Source organism: Rhinoraja longicauda, chromosome 1, assembly GCF_053455715.1.
Source record: "Rhinoraja longicauda isolate Sanriku21f chromosome 1, sRhiLon1.1, whole genome shotgun sequence".
In the NCBI taxonomy this organism is placed as follows: Eukaryota; Metazoa; Chordata; class Chondrichthyes; order Rajiformes; family Arhynchobatidae; genus Rhinoraja; species Rhinoraja longicauda.
The window spans coordinates 44,574,981-44,595,993 of NC_135953.1; the positions used below are offsets into that span (position 1 = coordinate 44,574,981).

Here is a 21,013-nt window from a genome sequence, read left to right on the forward strand (position 1 = left end):
CATCTGCAGTTATTTTCTTATATCTTAACTCTTGTCTCTTGAATTCGCTGCACGCAAGCAGACGCCAGCTCCGCTTCACGTTAAAACGCAGCGTGGCCTGTAGTAGTTGCTGCTGCTGCTGCTGTTCAACGATTGGGCCACCATTGCCAGAGAGGGGCATCGCTGTCGACGGCGCCGGGTTCCCATGCGCGGCCCAGTGGGACTGAAGATGGCGGCGCGCAGCAGGTCGCTGTTGGCGGCGGCGCGCGGGGGGCTGCTGTTACCGTTACCGTTGGCGGCGCGTGTGAATCACGGGCGGCGGTTGAGCTGCGGGCGCGCGGCGCTGTGCTCGGCTGCGGCCCCGGTCCCCGCTACCGCCGTGTACCCGCCGCTGCTGCCGTCCAGGACCGCCAGAAGCAAGGCGGCTACACGGCGGCGGGAGGAGGAGTCCGACCAGCGGGTTCACGACAGCCCGGCGGCGGCCGACAAGCTGCAGCTGCTCACCAAGCTCCAGCGGCTCAAGTACGTGGTCAACCCGCAGACGACGGCGATCGGGGCGGACCGCTGGTACCAACACTTCACCAAGACCGCCTTCGTGCCGGGGCTCCCCGCCGCCCTGCCCGCCCCGCTCCCGGCCGCCCAGCTGGCCGAGCTGCGCTCGCTGGTGTCCGAGGCCTTGCTGCAGGAGCAGTTCTACCTGAAGAGGCGGCCGCCTTTCCTGTACCGTGAGCGGGAGCAGACGGCGCTGCCCCTCATCGCCAACCTGGTGCCGTTGCTCGTCGGCAGCCTGGCCGACCGCAACCCGCTGCTCGGCCTCGCCACCCTGGGTAAGGAGCTGCTGCCGCCGATCCCTGCTCGGCCCCGATTACACTGCGTGAAACTTCTGCAGCCCCACGCAGGTCGGGGGCTAACCGGTATTGGGACACAGGCCAAGCCGGTCCGACCTGGGGGCACAGACCCAGCCCCACTGACTGGGGGCACAGACCCAGCCCCACTGGCTGGGGGCACAGACACAGCCCCCTGACTGGGGGCACAGACACAGCCCCACTGACTGGCTGGGGGCACAGACACAGCCCCACTGGCTGGGGGCACCGACACAGCCCCACTGGCTGGGGGCACAGACACAGCCCCACTGGCTGGGGGCACGGACACAGCCCCACTGGCTGGGGGCACGGACACAGCCCCACTGGCTGGGGGCACGGACACAGCCCCACTGGCTGGGGGCACAGACCCAGCCCCACTGGCACTGACTGGCTGGGGGCACAGACACAGCCCCACTGGCTGGGGGCACAGACACAGCCCCACTGACGGGGCACAGACACAGCCCCACTGACTGGGGGCACAGACACAGCCCCACTGGCACTGACTGGCTGGGGGCACAGACACAGCCCCACTGGCTGGGGGCACAGACACTGCCCCACTGGCTGGGGGCACAGGCACAGCCCCACTGACACTGACTGGCTGGGGGCACAGACAGCCCCACTGGCTGGGGGCACAGACACAGCCCCACTGACGGGGCACAGACACAGCCCCACTGACTGGGGGCACAGACACAGCCCCACTGGCACTGACTGGCTGGGGGCACAGGCACAGCCCCACTGACTGGGGGCACAGACACAGCCCCACTGGCACTGACTGACTGGGGGCACAGACCCAGCCCCACTGACTGGGGACACAGACCCAGCCCCACTGACTGGGGGCACAGACCCAGCCCCACTGGCTGGGGGCACAGACACAGCCCCCTGACTGGGGGCACAGACACAGCCCCACTGACTGGCTGGGGGCACAGACACAGCCCCACTGGCTGGGGGCACCGACACAGCCCCACTGGCTGGGGGCACAGACACAGCCCCACTGGCTGGGGGCACGGACACAGCCCCACTGGCTGGGGGCACGGACACAGCCCCACTGGCTGGGGGCACGGACACAGCCCCACTGGCTGGGGGCACAGACCCAGCCCCACTGGCACTGACTGGCTGGGGGCACAGACACAGCCCCACTGGCTGGGGGCACAGGCACAGCCCCACTGGCACTGACCGGCTGGGGGCACAGACACAGCCCCACTGGCTGGGGGCACAGGCACAGCCCCACTGGCACTAACTGGCTGGGGGCACAGACACAGCCCCACTGACTGGGGGCACGGACACAGCCCCACTGGCTGGGGGCACAGACCCAGCCCCCTGACTGGGGGCACAGACCCAGCCCCACTGGCACTGACTGGCTGGGGGCACAGACACAGCCCCACTGGCTGGGGGCACAGGCACAGCCCCACTGGCACTGACTGACTGGGGGCACAGACACAGCCCCACTGACTGGGGGCACAGACACAGCCCCACTGGCACTGACCGGCTGGGGGCACAGACACAGCCCCACTGGCTGGGGGCACAGGCACAGCCCCACTGGCACTAACTGGCTGGGGGCACAGACACAGCCCCACTGACTGGGGGCACAGGCACAGCCCCACTGGCACTGACTGGCTGGGGGCACAGACACAGCCCCACAGGCTGGGGGCACAGACACTGCCCCACTGGCTGGGGGCACAGGCACAGCCCCACTGACTGGGGGCACAGGCACAGCCCCACTGACACTGACTGGCTGGGGGCACAGACAGCCCCACTGGCTGGGGGCACAGACACAGCCCCACTGACGGGGCACAGACACAGCCCCACTGACTGGGGGCACAGACACAGCCCCACTGGCACTGACTGGCTGGGGGCACAGGCACAGCCCCACTGACTGGGGGCACAGACACAGCCCCACTGGCACTGACTGACTGGGGGCACAGACCCAGCCCCACTGACTGGGGACACAGGCACAGCCCCACTGGCTGGGGGCACAGACACAGCCCCACTGACTGGGGGCACAGACACAGCCCCACTGGCACTGACTGGCTGGGGGCACAGGCACAGCCCCACTGGCACTGACTGACTGGGGGCACAGAGACAGCCCCACTGACTGGGGGCACAGACACAGCCCCACTGGCACTGACCGGCTGGGGGCACAGACACAGCCCCACTGGCTGGGGGCACAGGCACAGCCCCACTGGCACTAACTGGCTGGGGGCACAGACACAGCCCCACTGACTGGGGGCACGGACACAGCCCCACTGGCTGGGGGCACAGACCCAGCCCCCTGACTGGGGGCACAGACCCAGCCCCACTGGCACTGACTGGCTGGGGGCACAGACACAGCCCCACTGGCTGGGGGCACAGGCACAGTCCCACTGGCACTGACTGACTGGGGGCACAGACACAGCCCCACTGACTGGGGGCACAGACACAGCCCCACTGGCACTGACCGGCTGGGGGCACAGACACAGCCCCACTGGCTGGGGGCACAGGCACAGCCCCACTGGCACTAACTGGCTGGGGGCACAGACACAGCCCCACTGACTGGGGGCACAGGCACAGCCCCACTGGCACTGACTGGCTGGGGGCACAGACACAGCCCCACTGGCTGGGGGCACAGACACTGCCCCACTGGCTGGGGGCACAGGCACAGCCCCACTGACACTGACTGGCTGGGGGCACAGACAGCCCCACTGGCTGGGGGCACAGACACAGCCCCACTGACGGGGCACAGACACAGCCCCACTGACTGGGGGCACAGACACAGCCCCACTGGCACTGACTGGCTGGGGGCACAGGCACAGCCCCACTGACTGGGGGCACAGACACAGCCCCACTGGCACTGACTGACTGGGGGCACAGACCCAGCCCCACTGACTGGGGACACAGACCCAGCCCCACTGACTGGGGGCACAGACCCAGCCCCACTGGCTGGGGGCACAGACACAGCCCCCTGACTGGGGGCACAGACACAGCCCCACTGACTGGCTGGGGGCACAGACACAGCCCCACTGGCTGGGGGCACCGACACAGCCCCACTGGCTGGGGGCACAGACACAGCCCCACTGGCTGGGGGCACGGACACAGCCCCACTGGCTGGGGGCACGGACACAGCCCCACTGGCTGGGGGCACGGACACAGCCCCACTGGCTGGGGGCACAGACCCAGCCCCACTGGCACTGACTGGCTGGGGGCACAGACACAGCCCCACTGGCTGGGGGCACAGGCACAGCCCCACTGGCACTGACCGGCTGGGGGCACAGACACAGCCCCACTGGCTGGGGGCACAGGCACAGCCCCACTGGCACTAACTGGCTGGGGGCACAGACACAGCCCCACTGACTGGGGGCACGGACACAGCCCCACTGGCTGGGGGCACAGACCCAGCCCCCTGACTGGGGGCACAGACCCAGCCCCACTGGCACTGACTGGCTGGGGGCACAGACACAGCCCCACTGGCTGGGGGCACAGGCACAGCCCCACTGGCACTGACTGACTGGGGGCACAGACACAGCCCCACTGACTGGGGGCACAGACACAGCCCCACTGGCACTGACCGGCTGGGGGCACAGACACAGCCCCACTGGCTGGGGGCACAGGCACAGCCCCACTGGCACTAACTGGCTGGGGGCACAGACACAGCCCCACTGACTGGGGGCACAGGCACAGCCCCACTGGCACTGACTGGCTGGGGGCACAGACACAGCCCCACAGGCTGGGGGCACAGACACTGCCCCACTGGCTGGGGGCACAGGCACAGCCCCACTGACTGGGGGCACAGGCACAGCCCCACTGACACTGACTGGCTGGGGGCACAGACAGCCCCACTGGCTGGGGGCACAGACACAGCCCCACTGACGGGGCACAGACACAGCCCCACTGACTGGGGGCACAGACACAGCCCCACTGGCACTGACTGGCTGGGGGCACAGGCACAGCCCCACTGACTGGGGGCACAGACACAGCCCCACTGGCACTGACTGACTGGGGGCACAGACCCAGCCCCACTGACTGGGGACACAGGCACAGCCCCACTGGCTGGGGGCACAGACACAGCCCCACTGACTGGGGGCACAGACACAGCCCCACTGGCACTGACTGGCTGGGGGCACAGGCACAGCCCCACTGGCACTGACTGACTGGGGGCACAGAGACAGCCCCACTGACTGGGGGCACAGACACAGCCCCACTGGCACTGACCGGCTGGGGGCACAGACACAGCCCCACTGGCTGGGGGCACAGGCACAGCCCCACTGGCACTAACTGGCTGGGGGCACAGACACAGCCCCACTGACTGGGGGCACGGACACAGCCCCACTGGCTGGGGGCACAGACCCAGCCCCCTGACTGGGGGCACAGACCCAGCCCCACTGGCACTGACTGGCTGGGGGCACAGACACAGCCCCACTGGCTGGGGGCACAGGCACAGTCCCACTGGCACTGACTGACTGGGGGCACAGACACAGCCCCACTGACTGGGGGCACAGACACAGCCCCACTGGCACTGACCGGCTGGGGGCACAGACACAGCCCCACTGGCTGGGGGCACAGGCACAGCCCCACTGGCACTAACTGGCTGGGGGCACAGACACAGCCCCACTGACTGGGGGCACAGGCACAGCCCCACTGGCACTGACTGGCTGGGGGCACAGACACAGCCCCACTGGCTGGGGGCACAGACACTGCCCCACTGGCTGGGGGCACAGGCACAGCCCCACTGACACTGACTGGCTGGGGGCACAGACAGCCCCACTGGCTGGGGGCACAGACACAGCCCCACTGACGGGGCACAGACACAGCCCCACTGACTGGGGGCACAGACACAGCCCCACTGGCACTGACTGGCTGGGGGCACAGGCACAGCCCCACTGACTGGGGGCACAGACACAGCCCCACTGGCACTGACTGACTGGGGGCACAGACCCAGCCCCACTGACTGGGGACACAGGCACAGCCCCACTGGCTGGGGGCACAGACACAGCCCCACTGACTGGGGGCACAGACACAGCCCCACTGGCACTGACTGACTGGGGGCACAGACACAGCCCCACTGACTGGGGGCACAGACACAGCCCCACTGGCTGGGGTCACAGACCCAGCCCCATTGGCTGGCTGGGGGCACAGACACAGCCCCCTGAGTGGGGGCGCAGACACAGCCCCACTGGCTGGGGGCACAGACACAGCCCCACTGGCTGGCTGGGGGCACAGACACAGCCCCACTGGCTGGCTGGGGGCACAGACACAGCACCACTGACTGGCTGGGGGCATAGACACAGCCAGCTCACACTAGGGGCTGACCTGCATTAGGATACAGGCCAAGATTGTCCACATTGGGGATTGGAGGCCAATGGGACACAGGCCAAGCTGGTCTTTGCCCTTGGAGGGCACTGGGGCACAGGCTGAGCTGGCCCATGCTGGGGATTGGAGGTAATGGGGCACAGGCCCAGCCAGCCCACACTGGGTGCTGACCGACAGTGAAGCACGGACCAAGCCGGCCCCCATCGGGGATTGGAGGGCAGTGGGGCACAGACCCAGCAGGCCCTCGTCCTTGAAGGGCACTGGCTGAGACAGACCACACCAAAATTTGGAGGGCAGTGGGGCACAGATCAAGCCGGCCCACACATGCTTACCGGCTGTGGGGCACAGATCAAACTGGTGCTCACTGGCAGCTGGAGGGTACTGGGGTCTGACTGGCACTGGCGCACAGCTGGTTCACATTGGGGATTGGAGGGCAGTGAGACACAGACCCAGCTGGCATTTCAAACGACTTCTTGAGTCAAATATTCACAAAGTTAGATCAACTCTAGTTACGAATGGACCATCAGCTGTGAATGCCTAGAGAGTTGATGTTCTCCGTACCAGCAATGGGACATACACCCAGCAAAGAGTGGTGGTGGTGGAGGGTGGAAACAAAGAGTAATGATCACTGTCATCTGCAGACACAAGGAACTGCAAATGCTAGAATCTCACTTAGAACACAAAGTGCTGGAGTGACCCAGCCGGTCAGGCAGCATCTCGGTTCTCAGATCGGGATCCTTCTCAGTCTATTATGTGATATATTCAAACAACTATGCATATCCTGATCTGGAATCCATTCATGAGAGGATTGAATTGACAGAGAGGCAAAAGGCTAGTTGGCCAGTTGAGTTAATGCCACTTCCTCTATCCGGCAGCCTAATTAGTTAGTCCCACTCTTCTATTCCCAGATATTTGTCCTGTTTTTCATAATTATTGGAGGGTCTCGACTTCGCACAGAAAAACCCTGTTGAAATGCCAAGTGATCGGTAGAGACTAATCATTAATCTCAAAGATATTTTACACAAGTATATTTTGTGTAAAATATCGTTGAGAATAATGATTATCTAAACATTTGAAATGGGTAGTTATCTTGCATAAGTTGCTATCTATCACTTACACAATTCGCCTTTACTGGCTTTTGCATTGCTCCCTTAATGATTCTTTAGCTGCATTTTTTCCTTCCAAAAAGATTAGGAGCAAGGAGGTCCTACTGCAGTTGCACAGGGCCCTGGTGATACTGCACCTGGAGTATTGTGTGCAATTTTGGTCTCCTAATTTGAGGAAGGACATTATTGCTGTTTGATGTCGTTTTATATTCTGTTTGAATATAGTTTTAAACTTGAATGGAAAGAGTGTACCATATAACATAGTGAAATTTCCATATTAAGAACAGTTTGTGATTCTTTACAAACATTGCCAATATTAAATACTCCACAAGCATTTGGCTGTATAATTCTGACAGAATTTTGACAATAAAATATCTCAGAAAAGCAAACAAATCTTGCACGTCTGACAAGGAAAACCATTACACTTTAGACTTAAAAACTTTAGAGATTAAGCATGGAAACAGGCCCATCAGCCTAACGAGCCCGCACAACCAGCGACCAACCTGTACACTATCACTATCCTACACACGAGGGACAATTTACAGAAGCCAATTAACTGACCAACTTGTACCTCTTTGGAATGTGGGAGGAAACCGGGCACCCGGGGAAAACCCATACAGTCACAGGGAGAACATACAAACTCTGTACAGACAGCACACCAGGTCAGTTGAAACCTAGGTTTTTTGTGCTGTAAGGCAGCAACTACTGCTGCACCACTCTGCTGCAATGTTCTGAGAGGCAGTGACGCTGGATGAAACTGTCATTAAATAATGTTATTGCATTTATGTGTTCGCATAGATCGTGAACCACAAGTTGGTTTTTACTGGTCTCGGGGTGAACGAACTGTTCCACGAGGACACCGGAAAAGGAAGGTTGACCCTATTCGTTTCCAAATTGAAGACAAACCTTGGTGCCAAATTCGGGTTCCTCGACAACTCTCTGAGGTAATGGTTTTAGTGCTTCATGAAAACCTTCGGTTTGTTTTTATTTACAAATTATAGTTAGCTAGAAACTGTTGAGGTCACCAAATAGAATGCAAGAGTTAGTGTGCAGCGGATTCCTAATGCGAGGGCAACAGGATATTTTTGTGCGATACATCTCAAATGAATGGTGCAAGTAACCTGTCTGCATCATTATCTGTAAGACCATCTCATTGTATTGGTAGGGCCTCTCCCCTTAATTGCTTTCTTAGCTAGATAGGCCTTACTAGTAAACTTGCTAACTTTCATCGTAATGAAGTGTTAGTCTTTATTATTACATCGTGAAACGAGCAGCAATATTTTAATTTTGACAAGTGGAAAGGAAGCAGAAATTCTAAGAGAGAGCTAGATAGAACTCTTAAGGATAGCGGAGTCAGGGGGTATGGGGAGAAGGCGGGAACGGGGTACTGATTGAGAATGATCAGCCATGATCACATTGAATGGCGGTGCTGGCTTGATGGGCCGAATGGCCTACTCCTGCACCTATTGTCTATTGTCTAAAATTGCTGTCATTATTTAGGGTTCTTTCAGTGGCTGTTGTGTAATGCACCTTTCCTCAATATAATGGAGGGAATCAGTTAAGTGGGTGAATGTCTTGCCCCAAAAAATCACATCTCTGAAACGACTCGGTGGCACAGCGGTAGAATTGCTGCCTTGCAGCGAATAAAGCGCCGGAGACCCGGGTTCAATCCCGACTACGGGTGCTGTCTGTACGGAGTTTGTGCGTTCTCCCCGTGATCTGCGTGGGTTTTCTCCGAGATCTTCGGTTTTCTCCCACACTCCAAAGACGTGCAGGTATGTAGGTTAATTGGCTGGGTAAATGTAAAAATTGTCCCGAGTGGGTATAGGATACTGTTAATGTGCGGGGATCGCTGGTCGGCACAGACTCGGTGAGCCGAAAAGGCCTGTTTCTGCTCTGTATCTCTAAGCTAAACTACTCAATACATTTGATGGTTCTGATGCATGGGTTAATCTTGCCATCTTCTGATTTAAGAGTGCTACCACTGAGCCAAGGCCCAATATCCTTTTTTTGTTGTTTTGATTTCCCTCCCCTTAGTTTGGCTGACGTAATTGTATATAGGCCCTCAAATGATAATGTTTCAGTAGCAATAATTTGTTTTTGTTACTGCTAGTTAAAAATACTAAAGGCACTATGTTACATTGTTTAAGAGAGTATCATTGTGCAACTCTCATAGAGTGATACTGTGTGGAAACAGGTCTTCAGCCCAATTTGCCCACACCGGCCAGCATGTCCAAGCTACACTAGTCCCACCTGCCTATGCCTGGTCCATATCCCTTCACACCTGTCCTATCCATGTACCTGTCTAACTGTTTCTTAAATGTTGGAATAGTCCCAGCCTCAGCCACCTCATCTGGCATCTTGTTCCATACACCCACCAACCTTTGTGCAGAAATTACCATTCAGATTCCTATTAAACCTATGTCCTCTGGTCCTTGATTCCCCTACTCTGGGCAAGAGACTATGCATCTACCTGATCTATTCCTTTCATGATTTTATACACCTCTGTAAGATCACCCCTCATCCTCCTGCATTTCAAGGAATAGAGACCCAGCCTACTCAACCTCTCCCTATAACTCACACCCTCTAGTCCTGGCAACATTCTCGTAAATCTTCTCTTAAACTCTTTCAAGCTTGACAATATCTTTCCTATAACATGGTGCCCAGAACTGAACACAATATTCTAAATGTGGTCTCACCAACGTCTTATACAACTGCAACATGACCTCCCACTTCTATACTCTGACTGATGAGGGCCAATGTGCCAAAAGCCTTTTTGACCACCTCAGCTACCTGTGACTCAACCTTCAAGGAACCATGCACCTGCACTCCCTGATCCCTCTGCTCTACAGCACTCTCCAGAGGCCTATCATTTACTGTGTAGGTCCTGCCCTTGTTAGACGTCCCAAAATGCAACACACCACACTTCTCTGTATTAAATTCCATCAACCATTCCTCGGCCCACCTGGCCAATCGATCCAGAGCCTGCTGCAATCTTTCACAACCATCTTCACTATCTGCAAAACCACCCACTTTTGTATCCTCAGCAAACTTGCTAATCTTGCCCTGTATGTTCTCATCCAACTCATTGATGTATTGTCCGTACTGTCATTGCACCGTTGGTGAAGCCGCATTTGGAGTATTGTGTTCAGTTTTGCTCACCCTGCTATAGGAAGGATCTTATTAAGCTGGAAAGTGTACAGAGACGATTTACGAGAATTTTCCTAGGACGTGTATGTCAGCTATAGGGAGAGGCTGAACAGGCTACGACTTTATTCCCTGGAGCACAGGAGGTTGAGGGGTGAACATAGAGGTGTATAAGATCATGAGGGGGATAGGGTGAATGTACTGTGTCTTTTACACAATCAAAACCGAAGGACAGTGGTTTAAGGTGAGAGGAGAAAGATTTGAGAGGAAATTGAGGGCAACATTTTCAAATGGAGGGTGATTAGTATACGGGTTGAAGCATGTACAATAAACAACTTTTAAAAGACATTTGGACAGGTACATGGATAGGAAAGGCAGAGCGATATGGCCCAAACCCAGCCAGGTGGAACAAGTGAGGATGGGCATCTTGATTGGTATGGGCAAGTTGGTCTGAAAAGCCTGTTTCTGTGCTGTATGACTGAGAAGTGAATGCTAGTAAATACTGCAATGACTTCCTGTGGTTAAAGTAACAGTTATGTTCTTGAGAAAATTTGGTATCTGATTATTGGGGCGGCACGGTAGCGCAGCGGTAGAGTTGCTGCTTTACAGCGAATGCAGCGCCGGAGACTCAGGTTCGATCCTGACTACGGGTGCTGCACTGTAAGGAGTTTGTACGTTCTCCCCGTGACCTGCGTGGGTTTACTCCGAGATCTTCGGTTTCCTCCCACACTCCAAAGACGTACAGGTATGTAGGTTAATTGGCTGGGTAAATGTAAAAAATTGTCCCTAGTGGGTGTAGGATAGTGTTAATGTACGGGGATCACTGGGCGGCACGGACTTGGAGGGCCGAAAAGGCCTGTTTCCGGCTGTATATATATGATATGATATGATATGATGATATTACAGTGGAGAGGTTATATGGAAACGGGATTTTTTTGCGAGTCTCCTATACTATGTAAATCCAAAGCAGCTTTTTTGGAAGTTCTCTATGTCTTAATTAAAATCACATTATAACCAATACGACCTGCATAATATAGTGTTTCCTAATTCATCACTTGCATGATATCCAATTCACGTCATGGAAACATTTTACAACAGACCTACCTGTATACTATTTCTGGACTAACAGATTTATGCTTTAATTGATAAATGGTTGATATTCAATTGTAGGTTATCCTTGAAAGTACAATGTAATTTTGAAAAATGCTTTTTAAATTCTGTTTTTCCATTTTAGTTTGTACCATTGGAAAGTTCAATCCCTGAAGATGTTCCTGTTATTCATCTGGAACCAAGCCGACTCCCATTGTTTCAAAGACAATATGACAATAAAATTTTCATTGGTAAGGACAAAACTGATTTCCAGATGAGTTGCATCCATTTTATTTTATGAAGTTGAATGTTGTATGGATTTAAGAATAGTTTGGTAGTAGGCTTTTGTGTGGTTTGAGACATGGCATTCCACTAAATCCCTGTTTAATTTTTACCATGAACTAATGCAAGACCTTTTGTTGTCTACTTTTGATTCATAGGTTCAAAGGTTGCTGATCCTGCTTGCTATGGGCATACGCAGTTTCACTTTGCTTCTGAAAAACTGAGACGAGAAAAACTTGTAAAAGACAAACTGGCTGATCAGATTGAAGTGCGTTTACGAGCTACTGGCATCGCAAGTCTTTTTGCTTGGACTGGAGCACAAGCAGCCTATCAAGGTTAGTGCTAATTTCTCAAAGATTAGTGTTTGGCATCATGAACAATCCTTTCGAAAAGAACCCAAAGGGAAAATTAAACTTTGAAAAGATGAAGGACATGCGTTCTATAATTTGATTGAAATCTGCTTCGTTTATCTTTGCAAATACATTTTTTCTCTTTTTCAGGATTCTGGAGTGAGGCAGATGTGATCCGCCCATTTGTCTCTCAAGCTGTAATTACAGATGGGATTTATTTCTCCTTCTTTTGCTATCAGTTGAACACTTTAGCACTAACGGTTCGGGCAGATCAACATAATCTCCGAAAGAACATTTGCTGGGGGACGGAGAGTATGCGACTGTATGAGACTATTGAGGGAGAAGATATAAAAGAGTTTAATGATGAGGTTCTGGACCTTCTTGTTCGGTTTTTGCTCAATAGACCAGAATCAGTGGAAACTAAGATAAGCTGAATGTAAAATCTCTTCTAACTTTGAATTAATTTAAAATGTATATTATAGATTATAATGAACAGCACCACACTTATGGTTTCAAAATCTGTAATTATTTTCTTTGCCTACATAAATGCTTCAAACTGAAAATTCCCAAACGAGGTGGGTGATTCTATTGATTTTATTGTGGTTCAATCAAGTAGCAAGGATTGCTTGTAATAGTTGGGTAGAATGTACTGCTAAATATTATGTTTTCATTTAATGAAAATCTAAAAAAAATCAAATTAAATTGATTGCATGTGAATTTCATAAAGCAATATGAAATGGAAAGTTTCATGGAACTTTTGCATAAATTGGCTTAACCTAATTGAAATGGTGCCTTTAGAAAGGGAAAGGGATAACCCAATAGATGGGAAAAAAAATCATGCAGAAGGATCACTAATGGAAAAGGCTCCAGGAGTAAACCTCAAGAGAAACATCGAAAATAGGTGCAGGAGGAGGCCATTTGGCCCTTTGAGCCAGCACTGCCATTCATTGTGATCATGGCTGGTTATCCACAATCAGCAACCCGTGCCTGCCTTCCCATATCTCTTGATTCCACTTGCCCCTAGAGCTCTATCTAACTATCTCTTAAATTAATCCAGTGATTTGGCCTCCACTGCTCTCTGTGGCAGAGAATTCCACAAATTCACAACTCTCTGGGTGAAAAAGTTTCTTCTCACCTCAGTTTTAAATGGCCTCCCCTTTATTCTAAGACTGTGGCCCCTGGTTCTGGACTCCCCCAGCATTGGGAACATTTTTCCTGCATCTAGCTTGTCCAGTCCTTTTATAATTTTATATATCATATATATCATATATATCATATATATACAGCCGGAAACAGGTCTTTTCGGCCCACCAAGTCCGTGCCGCCCAACGATCCCCGCACATTAACACTATCCTACACCCACTAGGGACAATTTTTACATTTACCCAGCCAATTAACCTACATACCTGTACGTCTTTGGAGTGTGGGAGGAAACCGAAGATCTCGGAGAAAACCCACGCAGGTCACGGGGAGAACGTACAAACTCCTTACAGTGCAGCACCCGTAGTCAGGATCGAACCTGAGTCTCCGGCGCTGCATTCGCTGTAAAGCAGCAACTCTACCGCTGCGCTACCGTGCTGCCTTATATATGTCTCTATAAGATCCTCTCTCATCCTCCAATCCGGAGTTGGAGTCTCTAAGGCAGTTTGGAGCAAGCAGCCAACAACCAGGATGCATCACCCATGGTCAGCCATGACCGAGGGGCACCTTAACATAACTTAATTTTGCAAAGTACCATTCAGTCACATTGAAGCCAAGGAATATGTATTTTAGTGAAATTTTTTAGTTGTACAAATTCTTCAATTTGAAGAAAGAGTTCACAAGCTCTAACACCCAGTTTAAAGGGACTGTTTTCATTCCGGCAGCATACTCAGTAGCTTAGAAGAATTATAATTTTATATCAACCCTGTGTAATTTAAACATCAAGACCATGAGTCAGATGTTCATTGTCTTATGTACTGAAATGGTACAATGAAATTCTTACTTGCAGCACCATAACAGGTCTGTAAATTCACTACTCAATAGATAAAATAATAAATAAAAAACAGTTCAGTAAATAAATATTTTAAAAACCAAAATGACAACCTGAAGTGGAGACCGAGTGTTAAGAGGTCTCGGCTCTTGCCTCATAAGACACAGAATCGTCACTTTCCAAAGAGGCTCCACATGTGATTTGGAAGAGTTGGGTACGTCAGCAAATGCATAGGTGCAGTTTAACCATAATTAAATGTGTGGTTCTAAAAGGAATGGTTTTTACAATTAAATGGTGATAGATTAGTTAAAAAAGAAGTACAATCTAACCTGGGTGAATTTATACACGAGTTGCTGGAGGTGCAGCAAGCAGTTAGGAAGGCAGATAATATGTTTTTCATCGCAAGATGATTTAAGTGAAGGAACGTGGATGTCTGCCCAGCATCTTGGCGAGATGCTGTCTGGAGTTTTGTGTTGCTTTGGCCTCCTTTTGTAAAGATGTTCTTGTTATAGACAATAGACAATAGACAATAGGTGCAGGAGTAGGCCATTCAGCCCTTCTGGTGCGATTGCAACAAAAGTTTACTAGACTGATTCTTGGGGTGGCTTGGGTGTTACACATGAGGAGGCACTGGGTCAGTTAAGGCAATTTTCACTGGAGTAGAGAATGAGAGGACATTGCAATATAAATGATTCCAGCAGGACTAGATACGGGGAGGACATATTTAAGGTATTTATTTCACAAAATGCTGGAGTAACTCAGCAGGTCAGGCAGCATCTCAGGAGAGAAGGAATGGGTGATGTTTCGGGTCTAGACCCTTCTTCAGACTTCAGGGAGGACATATTTTATGCATTGAATGTTAAGAACTGGGAAGTAACCTCAGAATATTGGATATGTTTAGAACTATGATTAGGAAATATTTCTTCACCCAAAATGTGATGATTCTTTAATATTCTTTACCACACAACATAGTGCAGATGAATTAATTAAATGTATTCAGAAATGACCTGTGAACCTCAGGATGGTTTCTGTGCTGCATGACTTAAAGGAGCAAGGTATATTTCTTGATGCAAATGGAATCAAGGAACATGGAGAGAAGACAGAACAGGGTACTCGAGGGTGCTCAGTTATGATCATGTTGAATGGTGGAGCAGGCATGAAAGGCTTGTTCTTTGTTTATAAGGGGGCTTGAGCAAAGGTACATGGACCTTGTTGTCTCAAGGTTTAACGCGCTGTGTTGTTATTGACCAGCTATCCTCAAAGCAGGCCAGCAATGTTCATTGGGCACCATATTCGGTTGTATTCATGAGTAGTAAAGAAAACAATATATCAGTAGGCTGCTGGAATATAGTATAATAAAGAATTCTTACTAAAATCTTAAAGTCTGTAACCTAAATAGCACGTTTTTCTAGAGGTAAGTGACATAGAATGAAACACAGTTAAACCACTATTTCAAGCTAAATCAGCTCCAGATCAAGGTTCGAATAACAGCTACTTTTATTTTCAGATGCCCCTAAATATTAGTGTATCCTAAAATACTTCAGGAGCTTCATTCGTAAAATTTGAAACCAATCTCCAGAGTTTTAGGACTGATAAAACAAAGCATCATAGGGAGGTAAGGTTTTAAGAGAACAGTACAGTATAAGGGGGATGGGTTGCATCTGAGGGTGGGAGGGCTAATATCCTTGCAGGGAGGTTCACTAGCATGACACGGGAGGATTTAACTTAGAGGTGGGTAGGAACTGGAGTAAGAAATTGGAAAGAATGATAGGAAAGTGAAGGTTAGGATCAGTAAGTCCCAAAGGACAGGCAAGAGAGGTGATGCTGCTGATGGGCTGAAGTGTAATTTTTTTTTCAATGCAAGGAGTATTGTGGCGAAAGTAGATAAACATAAGAGCCTGGATCATTTCTCGGCACAATGATGGTCATTGTGGAAATGTGGCTGCGAGAGGGACACAACTGGAAACTCAATGTTCTGGGATTTAGATGTTTCAGACGTGATCAAGAGGGAGGCAATAGAGATGGAAGAATTGTACTAATCAGATTCTGTCAGGTCAGCACCCCAATGAGATTGTACTACAGTTCCCCTAATAGCAAGCAGGAGATAAAGGAACAGAAGACAGACACAAAATGCTGAAGTAACTCAGCGGGACAGGCAGCATCTCTGGAGAGAAGGGCGTTTTGGGTCAAGACCCTTCTTCAGATGGATATATAGACAGATTGCTGAAAGGTGTAAAAGTAACAGGTTTGTCTCAATAGTTCAGCTTAGTTTAGAGATAGAGCGCGGAACCGCCCTACGGCCTACCAGATCCGCACCGACCAGCGATCCCTACACTTCCCTCCACACCTACACACACTAGGGACAATGTACACTTGTACCAAGCCAATTAACCTACAAACCTCTATGTCTTTGGAGAGTTAGAGTAAACTGAAGATCTCGGCGAAAACCCATGCGGTACAAACTCCGTACGGACAGCACCTGTAGTCGGTATCGAACCGGGGTCTCCGGCATTGCAGGCACTGTAAGGCAGCATCTCTACCACTGCACCACTTCTCAGTATTGACTGCGACTTGTTCAGTGCCAAAGGCTTACATAGGGCAGAATTTGTAAGGTGCATCATAGAAGGTTTCTTAAAACAGTATGTGGAAGGGACCACACTGGACCCACACTGGGGCAGGCAGCATCTCTGGAGAAAAGGAATGGGTGATGTTTCGGGTCGGGACCCTGAAGGGATGCTGCCTGTCCTGCTGAGTTACTCCAGCATTTTGTGTCTATCTTCCATAAGTTTTTGGATAGTTTTACAGAGGGAAAAGGCTGGACCTTGCGGTAAGGTACTAAATTGGAGTAAGGCAAATTGTGACTTTATTAGGCGGGATATCAGAAGGGTACATTAAGCAATTGGTATTGGGTAAGTCCACATCTGACGTTGGAGTCACTTAAAAGCCAGTTGCTCAAACAACAGAACCGGCATGCCCCAGTACGGACGAGGGAGAAGCTTGGCGAAGGAACGGAACCTTGGTTGACTAAATGTGGTCAAAAAGAAAAAGATTTAAGAGGATGAAATTAGACACGGCCTTTGGAAAATGCAATGGAGGAAAGAACTCAAGTGGGCAATTAAAAGGAGCAAAAGGGATAACAAAATGGCTTTGGTGAGTCAGATTAAAGAAAATTTCAAACCTTTTGATACCTATATTAAAAACAAGGGGGTAAACAGGGAAAAGGTAGGACTGCTCAAGGATAAAGAAGGGAATTTGTGCTTGGAGTCTGGAGATTTAAGAGAGGTACTAAATGAGTCCACTATACTTGCTTTGAAATACTCCTTGTAAATTAAATAAACACACTACAGTCCATCAGCTTCATATGCCTTCACCTCTCCTTGCCTACCCTTCCTAGAGACTTACTGCACCTAACCTCTACCTTCCCATTCACTTCTTCCAATTTCAATCCTCTAAAAAGGAAGCCAGCATTATCAAGGACCCACACCAACTCAGACGCACTCTCATTTCACTCCTAGCAATGGGAAGAAGGTATTGGAGTTTGAAAACCCTGACCTCCAGGTTCAGGAACATCTTCCCAATAACCATCAGGCTCTTGAACCATATAAACATCAACTAAATTACGAACTACAAACTCTTTTGGTTGCACTAGAGACTTTGGGCATTTGGTTTGCCCTAATATTGTTTTTTGTTTAATTTATTAAACTTTATTATTTATTATATTATCTACTGTGTTTACAGAGCTATTTTGTTGCAAGTAAGCATTGCATTGTTCCATTTTTAGTGCATGTTATAATTATACATTCTTGCCTCTTTAATAGACTCCTGTCTCTTGACTTCACTCTTAACTCTTGATATTAAGGTGACAATTACAGCATAAAAATCTTGTTATTTGTACAAACCATGGTATGCTTCACTTATTTAATTTTTAGGTGGTGTTTTTATGAAACTGACAAAAAAATGATTCTTGGGGGATAATTTTGAATTTGTCAATCATCTATGGTACAATTCAGTACCACACACAATGTAAATGTGCATCAATAATGGCATCTGTTGCTTGCTGAGATTTGGTTGACTGCTTTTTAAAAAAAAAGATTATTGAATGACATTAACTGCGATCATTTTAAAGAGTAAAGCTATTATTTATATGTTATTTATAAGGATGGACATTTCCAGTTAAGTTAGTTTCTAAATTTGTTTGAGTTACCAGCATGAATGTTGGTTTAAAATTTGCAAAATGAGTAAATAGGCAGCTGCAAGACGAAAGCTAATTTGCACAAAACTGAATGTATCAGTTCCTTGGAAGATCATGTGTGATCTGCCTTTAATGATCCATTAAAATGTTAATGCTTATGCCAGGAGCATAGCAACCAGCTGTGATGTTCTTCTTCTTCTTGCATTTGAGGCAGCAGAAATTATGTAACGCCCTCCAGGCGCTGTAGCCAGTGCAATGTGCCGGTGCTCGCAGATATCGCACCTGCCAAGCTTCGCAGAGAGTTCTTCACTCATAGGCTGGTGTGCAAGGCCCCATCGGACGTCAAACATCCTTTGCACCATCCTTTGCACCACCTCGCCCAGGGCCGTGAGGTCCGTGAGATCTACCCCTCCACCAGGGGGACGGAGGACAGTGCAGTCGAAAATGACGTGCTGCGCTGTTTCCTGGTCTGCTCCACACACGCAGGCTGCTGATGAACGCAACCCCCAACGATGCATGTTGGCGTTAAACCGGCCGGCCCCTGTGCGGAGCTGGTTCAGGGCGACCCATTCTTTGCGGGGCATGTCCGAGCCGGGTGGGGCTGTGGTGTTCGGTGCGACATTGAATTGAGGAGGTTGCGATGTCTGTTCCCAGCTGGTTCGCCATGCTCCTAGTATTGAAACTGGAGCCACAGAGGGTCGCTGCACGATGGGAGAAAGGGTGACCAGATGACGCGTTGACGTCTCAGTTGCTGTGAATCCTGGGCGAGGTGGTGCAAAGGATGTTTGAAGTCCGATGGGGCCTTGCACACCAGCCTATGAGTGAAGAACTCTCTGCGAAGCTTGGCAGGTGCGATATCTGCGAGCACCGGCAGGAGATCTGTCGGAGTAGGGCGTAGGCAGCCAGTGATGATCCGCATGATGTCGTTGAGGGTGGCGTCTAGTTTGCTGGTATGAGCGCAGCGGCACATTGCTGGGGCGGCGTACTCAGCTGCGCTGTACACGAGTGTAAGAGCACTGGTTCGAAGAGTAGATGTCCTGGTGCCCCATGACAATCCGGCCAAGCAACGCAGGAGGTTGTTCCATGCCGAGGATTTAGCACAGAGAGCTTCAAGGTGTTGCTTATAGGTTAGCTGCCGATCTAGTTTCACCCCGAGGTATGTAGGAAATGGGTTGTGGGGTAGGGGTGACCCATTGAGGGTGACGGTTAGCTGGCGTTGAGCTTCCTTGTTCAGGTGAAAGGCCGTTGTGGTTTTTGACACACTCAGTTTTAGTCTCCAGGTCTTAAGGTAGCCCGCGACAAGTTCCATATCCGCCGAGAGCACATCCTCAACATTTGACCAACTCTTGTCCGAGTGCAGTAGGGCCAAGTCATCTGCGTATCCATACTGGCGCGAGGTCGTGCGTGGCAGATCGCTGATATAGAGATTGAAGACATGGGGGGCCAGTACTGAGCCTAGGGGGACTCCATTTCTTAGTCTGCTAGATTATCCATCGCTGGTCTTGAGTACAAAACTGCGGTTGGCAAGGATGTTGGCAAGGAACCGCACTAAATGACGGTCAGGGATGGTTCGGAGGTGCTTCAAGATCAGGCCCTGGTGCCACACAGTATCATAGGCGGTGGTGAGGTCCACCAATGTGATGCCCACCTTGTGACCCTTTTTGAAACTGTCTTCGATGTCATTGGTCAGCTTGACTATTTGGTGGGTGGTGCAGCGTCCACGCCAAAATCCGGCTTGTTCAGCGGGTAGTTGAGGGTCAACGATTGGATCGAGCCGGGCCAGGAGAAGCAGTTCGAGGAGTTTGTACAGGACATAGAGGAGTGAGATGGGCCAATAGTTCCTTGGGTCGTCCGCAGGCTTGTTTGGTTTTGGTAGAGCAATGACGGTGGCTTTGGTCAGAAAGGACTGACCAATGAGGCAAGAGGAGTAAAACTCACGGAGCCAGACCAGGTATTTAGGACCGCAGTGTTTCAGGAATTCTGGGGGGATGTTATCAGGACGCTCAGCTTTTCCACATTTCAGTTGAGAGATGACAGAAGAAAGTTCTGCAGAGGAAAAGGGTGCTGACAGGTGCCCATCAGCGCCTGGAGCTTCCCAAAGATTAGTGGATTCCTGTTTGACAGAACGAGTATGGTTCTTGTCCGCGTCTTTGGAGTGGCCATTGGCCTGTAACTGGTGGGCGATGGTGTTGGCCGTGACAGGGCAATACTTTGGGCGGGTACTTCGACCGGTGAGGCGATTGAAGGTCTTCCACGCCACCCTACTGGAGTGTGTGAAGTCGATTCCTTGGACTGTCTCTTCCCACCGCTCTCGGCGCTTCTTGTCAAGGCAGTTTGTCAGTTCCGCAGCCTTGGAGGCAGCCTCTTCGCCAGGTTCAGTGTACAGGAATGTGTCGTAGCATGCGTCACACTCTTCGTCCCATGTGGGGATGTGCCAGCGATGATAGCCGCGAGGAATGGAACTCTTTGCTGCCCTGATGAGGAGTTTGCAGAGGGCTGAGTAGGCATTGTCCGGGTGGGTGAGGGTGGGAAGGCTATCGATCCAGAGGTCCACCACACCCGTGAACTGGTCCCACTTGGCCTTGCGGAAATTCCACCTCTTCGTGGGTTTGGTTGGGACCGGCTCGATGGGGTTGTCCGGGATAATCAGTGATGGACGATGTTGTCAATGCAGGGGACAGCTACAGTGAACTCTGATTTTTCAGTACTATATTTTGTAATGTGAAACCAGGTCTGAGATAAATCTGAGG

General features: G+C 51.3%; 1 protein-coding gene across 1 annotated transcript; it reads left to right on the forward strand.

Annotated features, from left to right (window-relative positions):
• Window positions 1-97: 97 nt before the first annotated feature.
• Window positions 98-13,270, forward strand: mrps30 (mitochondrial ribosomal protein S30). Its single transcript, XM_078409999.1, has 5 exons — window positions 98-806; window positions 8,030-8,175; window positions 11,613-11,718; window positions 11,908-12,084; window positions 12,250-13,270. Exons 1-5 carry the CDS (start codon window positions 185-187, stop codon window positions 12,531-12,533), a joined length of 1,335 nt encoding a protein of 444 aa, XP_078266125.1. The 5' UTR covers window positions 98-184; the 3' UTR covers window positions 12,534-13,270.
• The last annotated feature ends 7,743 nt before the right edge of the window (window positions 13,271-21,013 follow it).

What these genes read in the sequence shown, in the direction of transcription:
- mrps30 (XM_078409999.1), top strand. Translation starts at nt 185, where the DNA reads ATGCGCGGCCCAGTGGGACTGAAGATGGCGGCGCGCAGCAGGTCGCTG. An exon ending in GCTCGGCCTCGCCACCCTGG is followed by an intron (nt 807 to 8,029) that starts GTAAGGAGCTGC and finishes GTGTTCGCATAG; the next exon opens with ATCGTGAACCACAAGTTGGT. An exon ending in TTCCTCGACAACTCTCTGAG is followed by an intron (nt 8,176 to 11,612) that starts GTAATGGTTTTA and finishes TTTCCATTTTAG; the next exon opens with TTTGTACCATTGGAAAGTTC.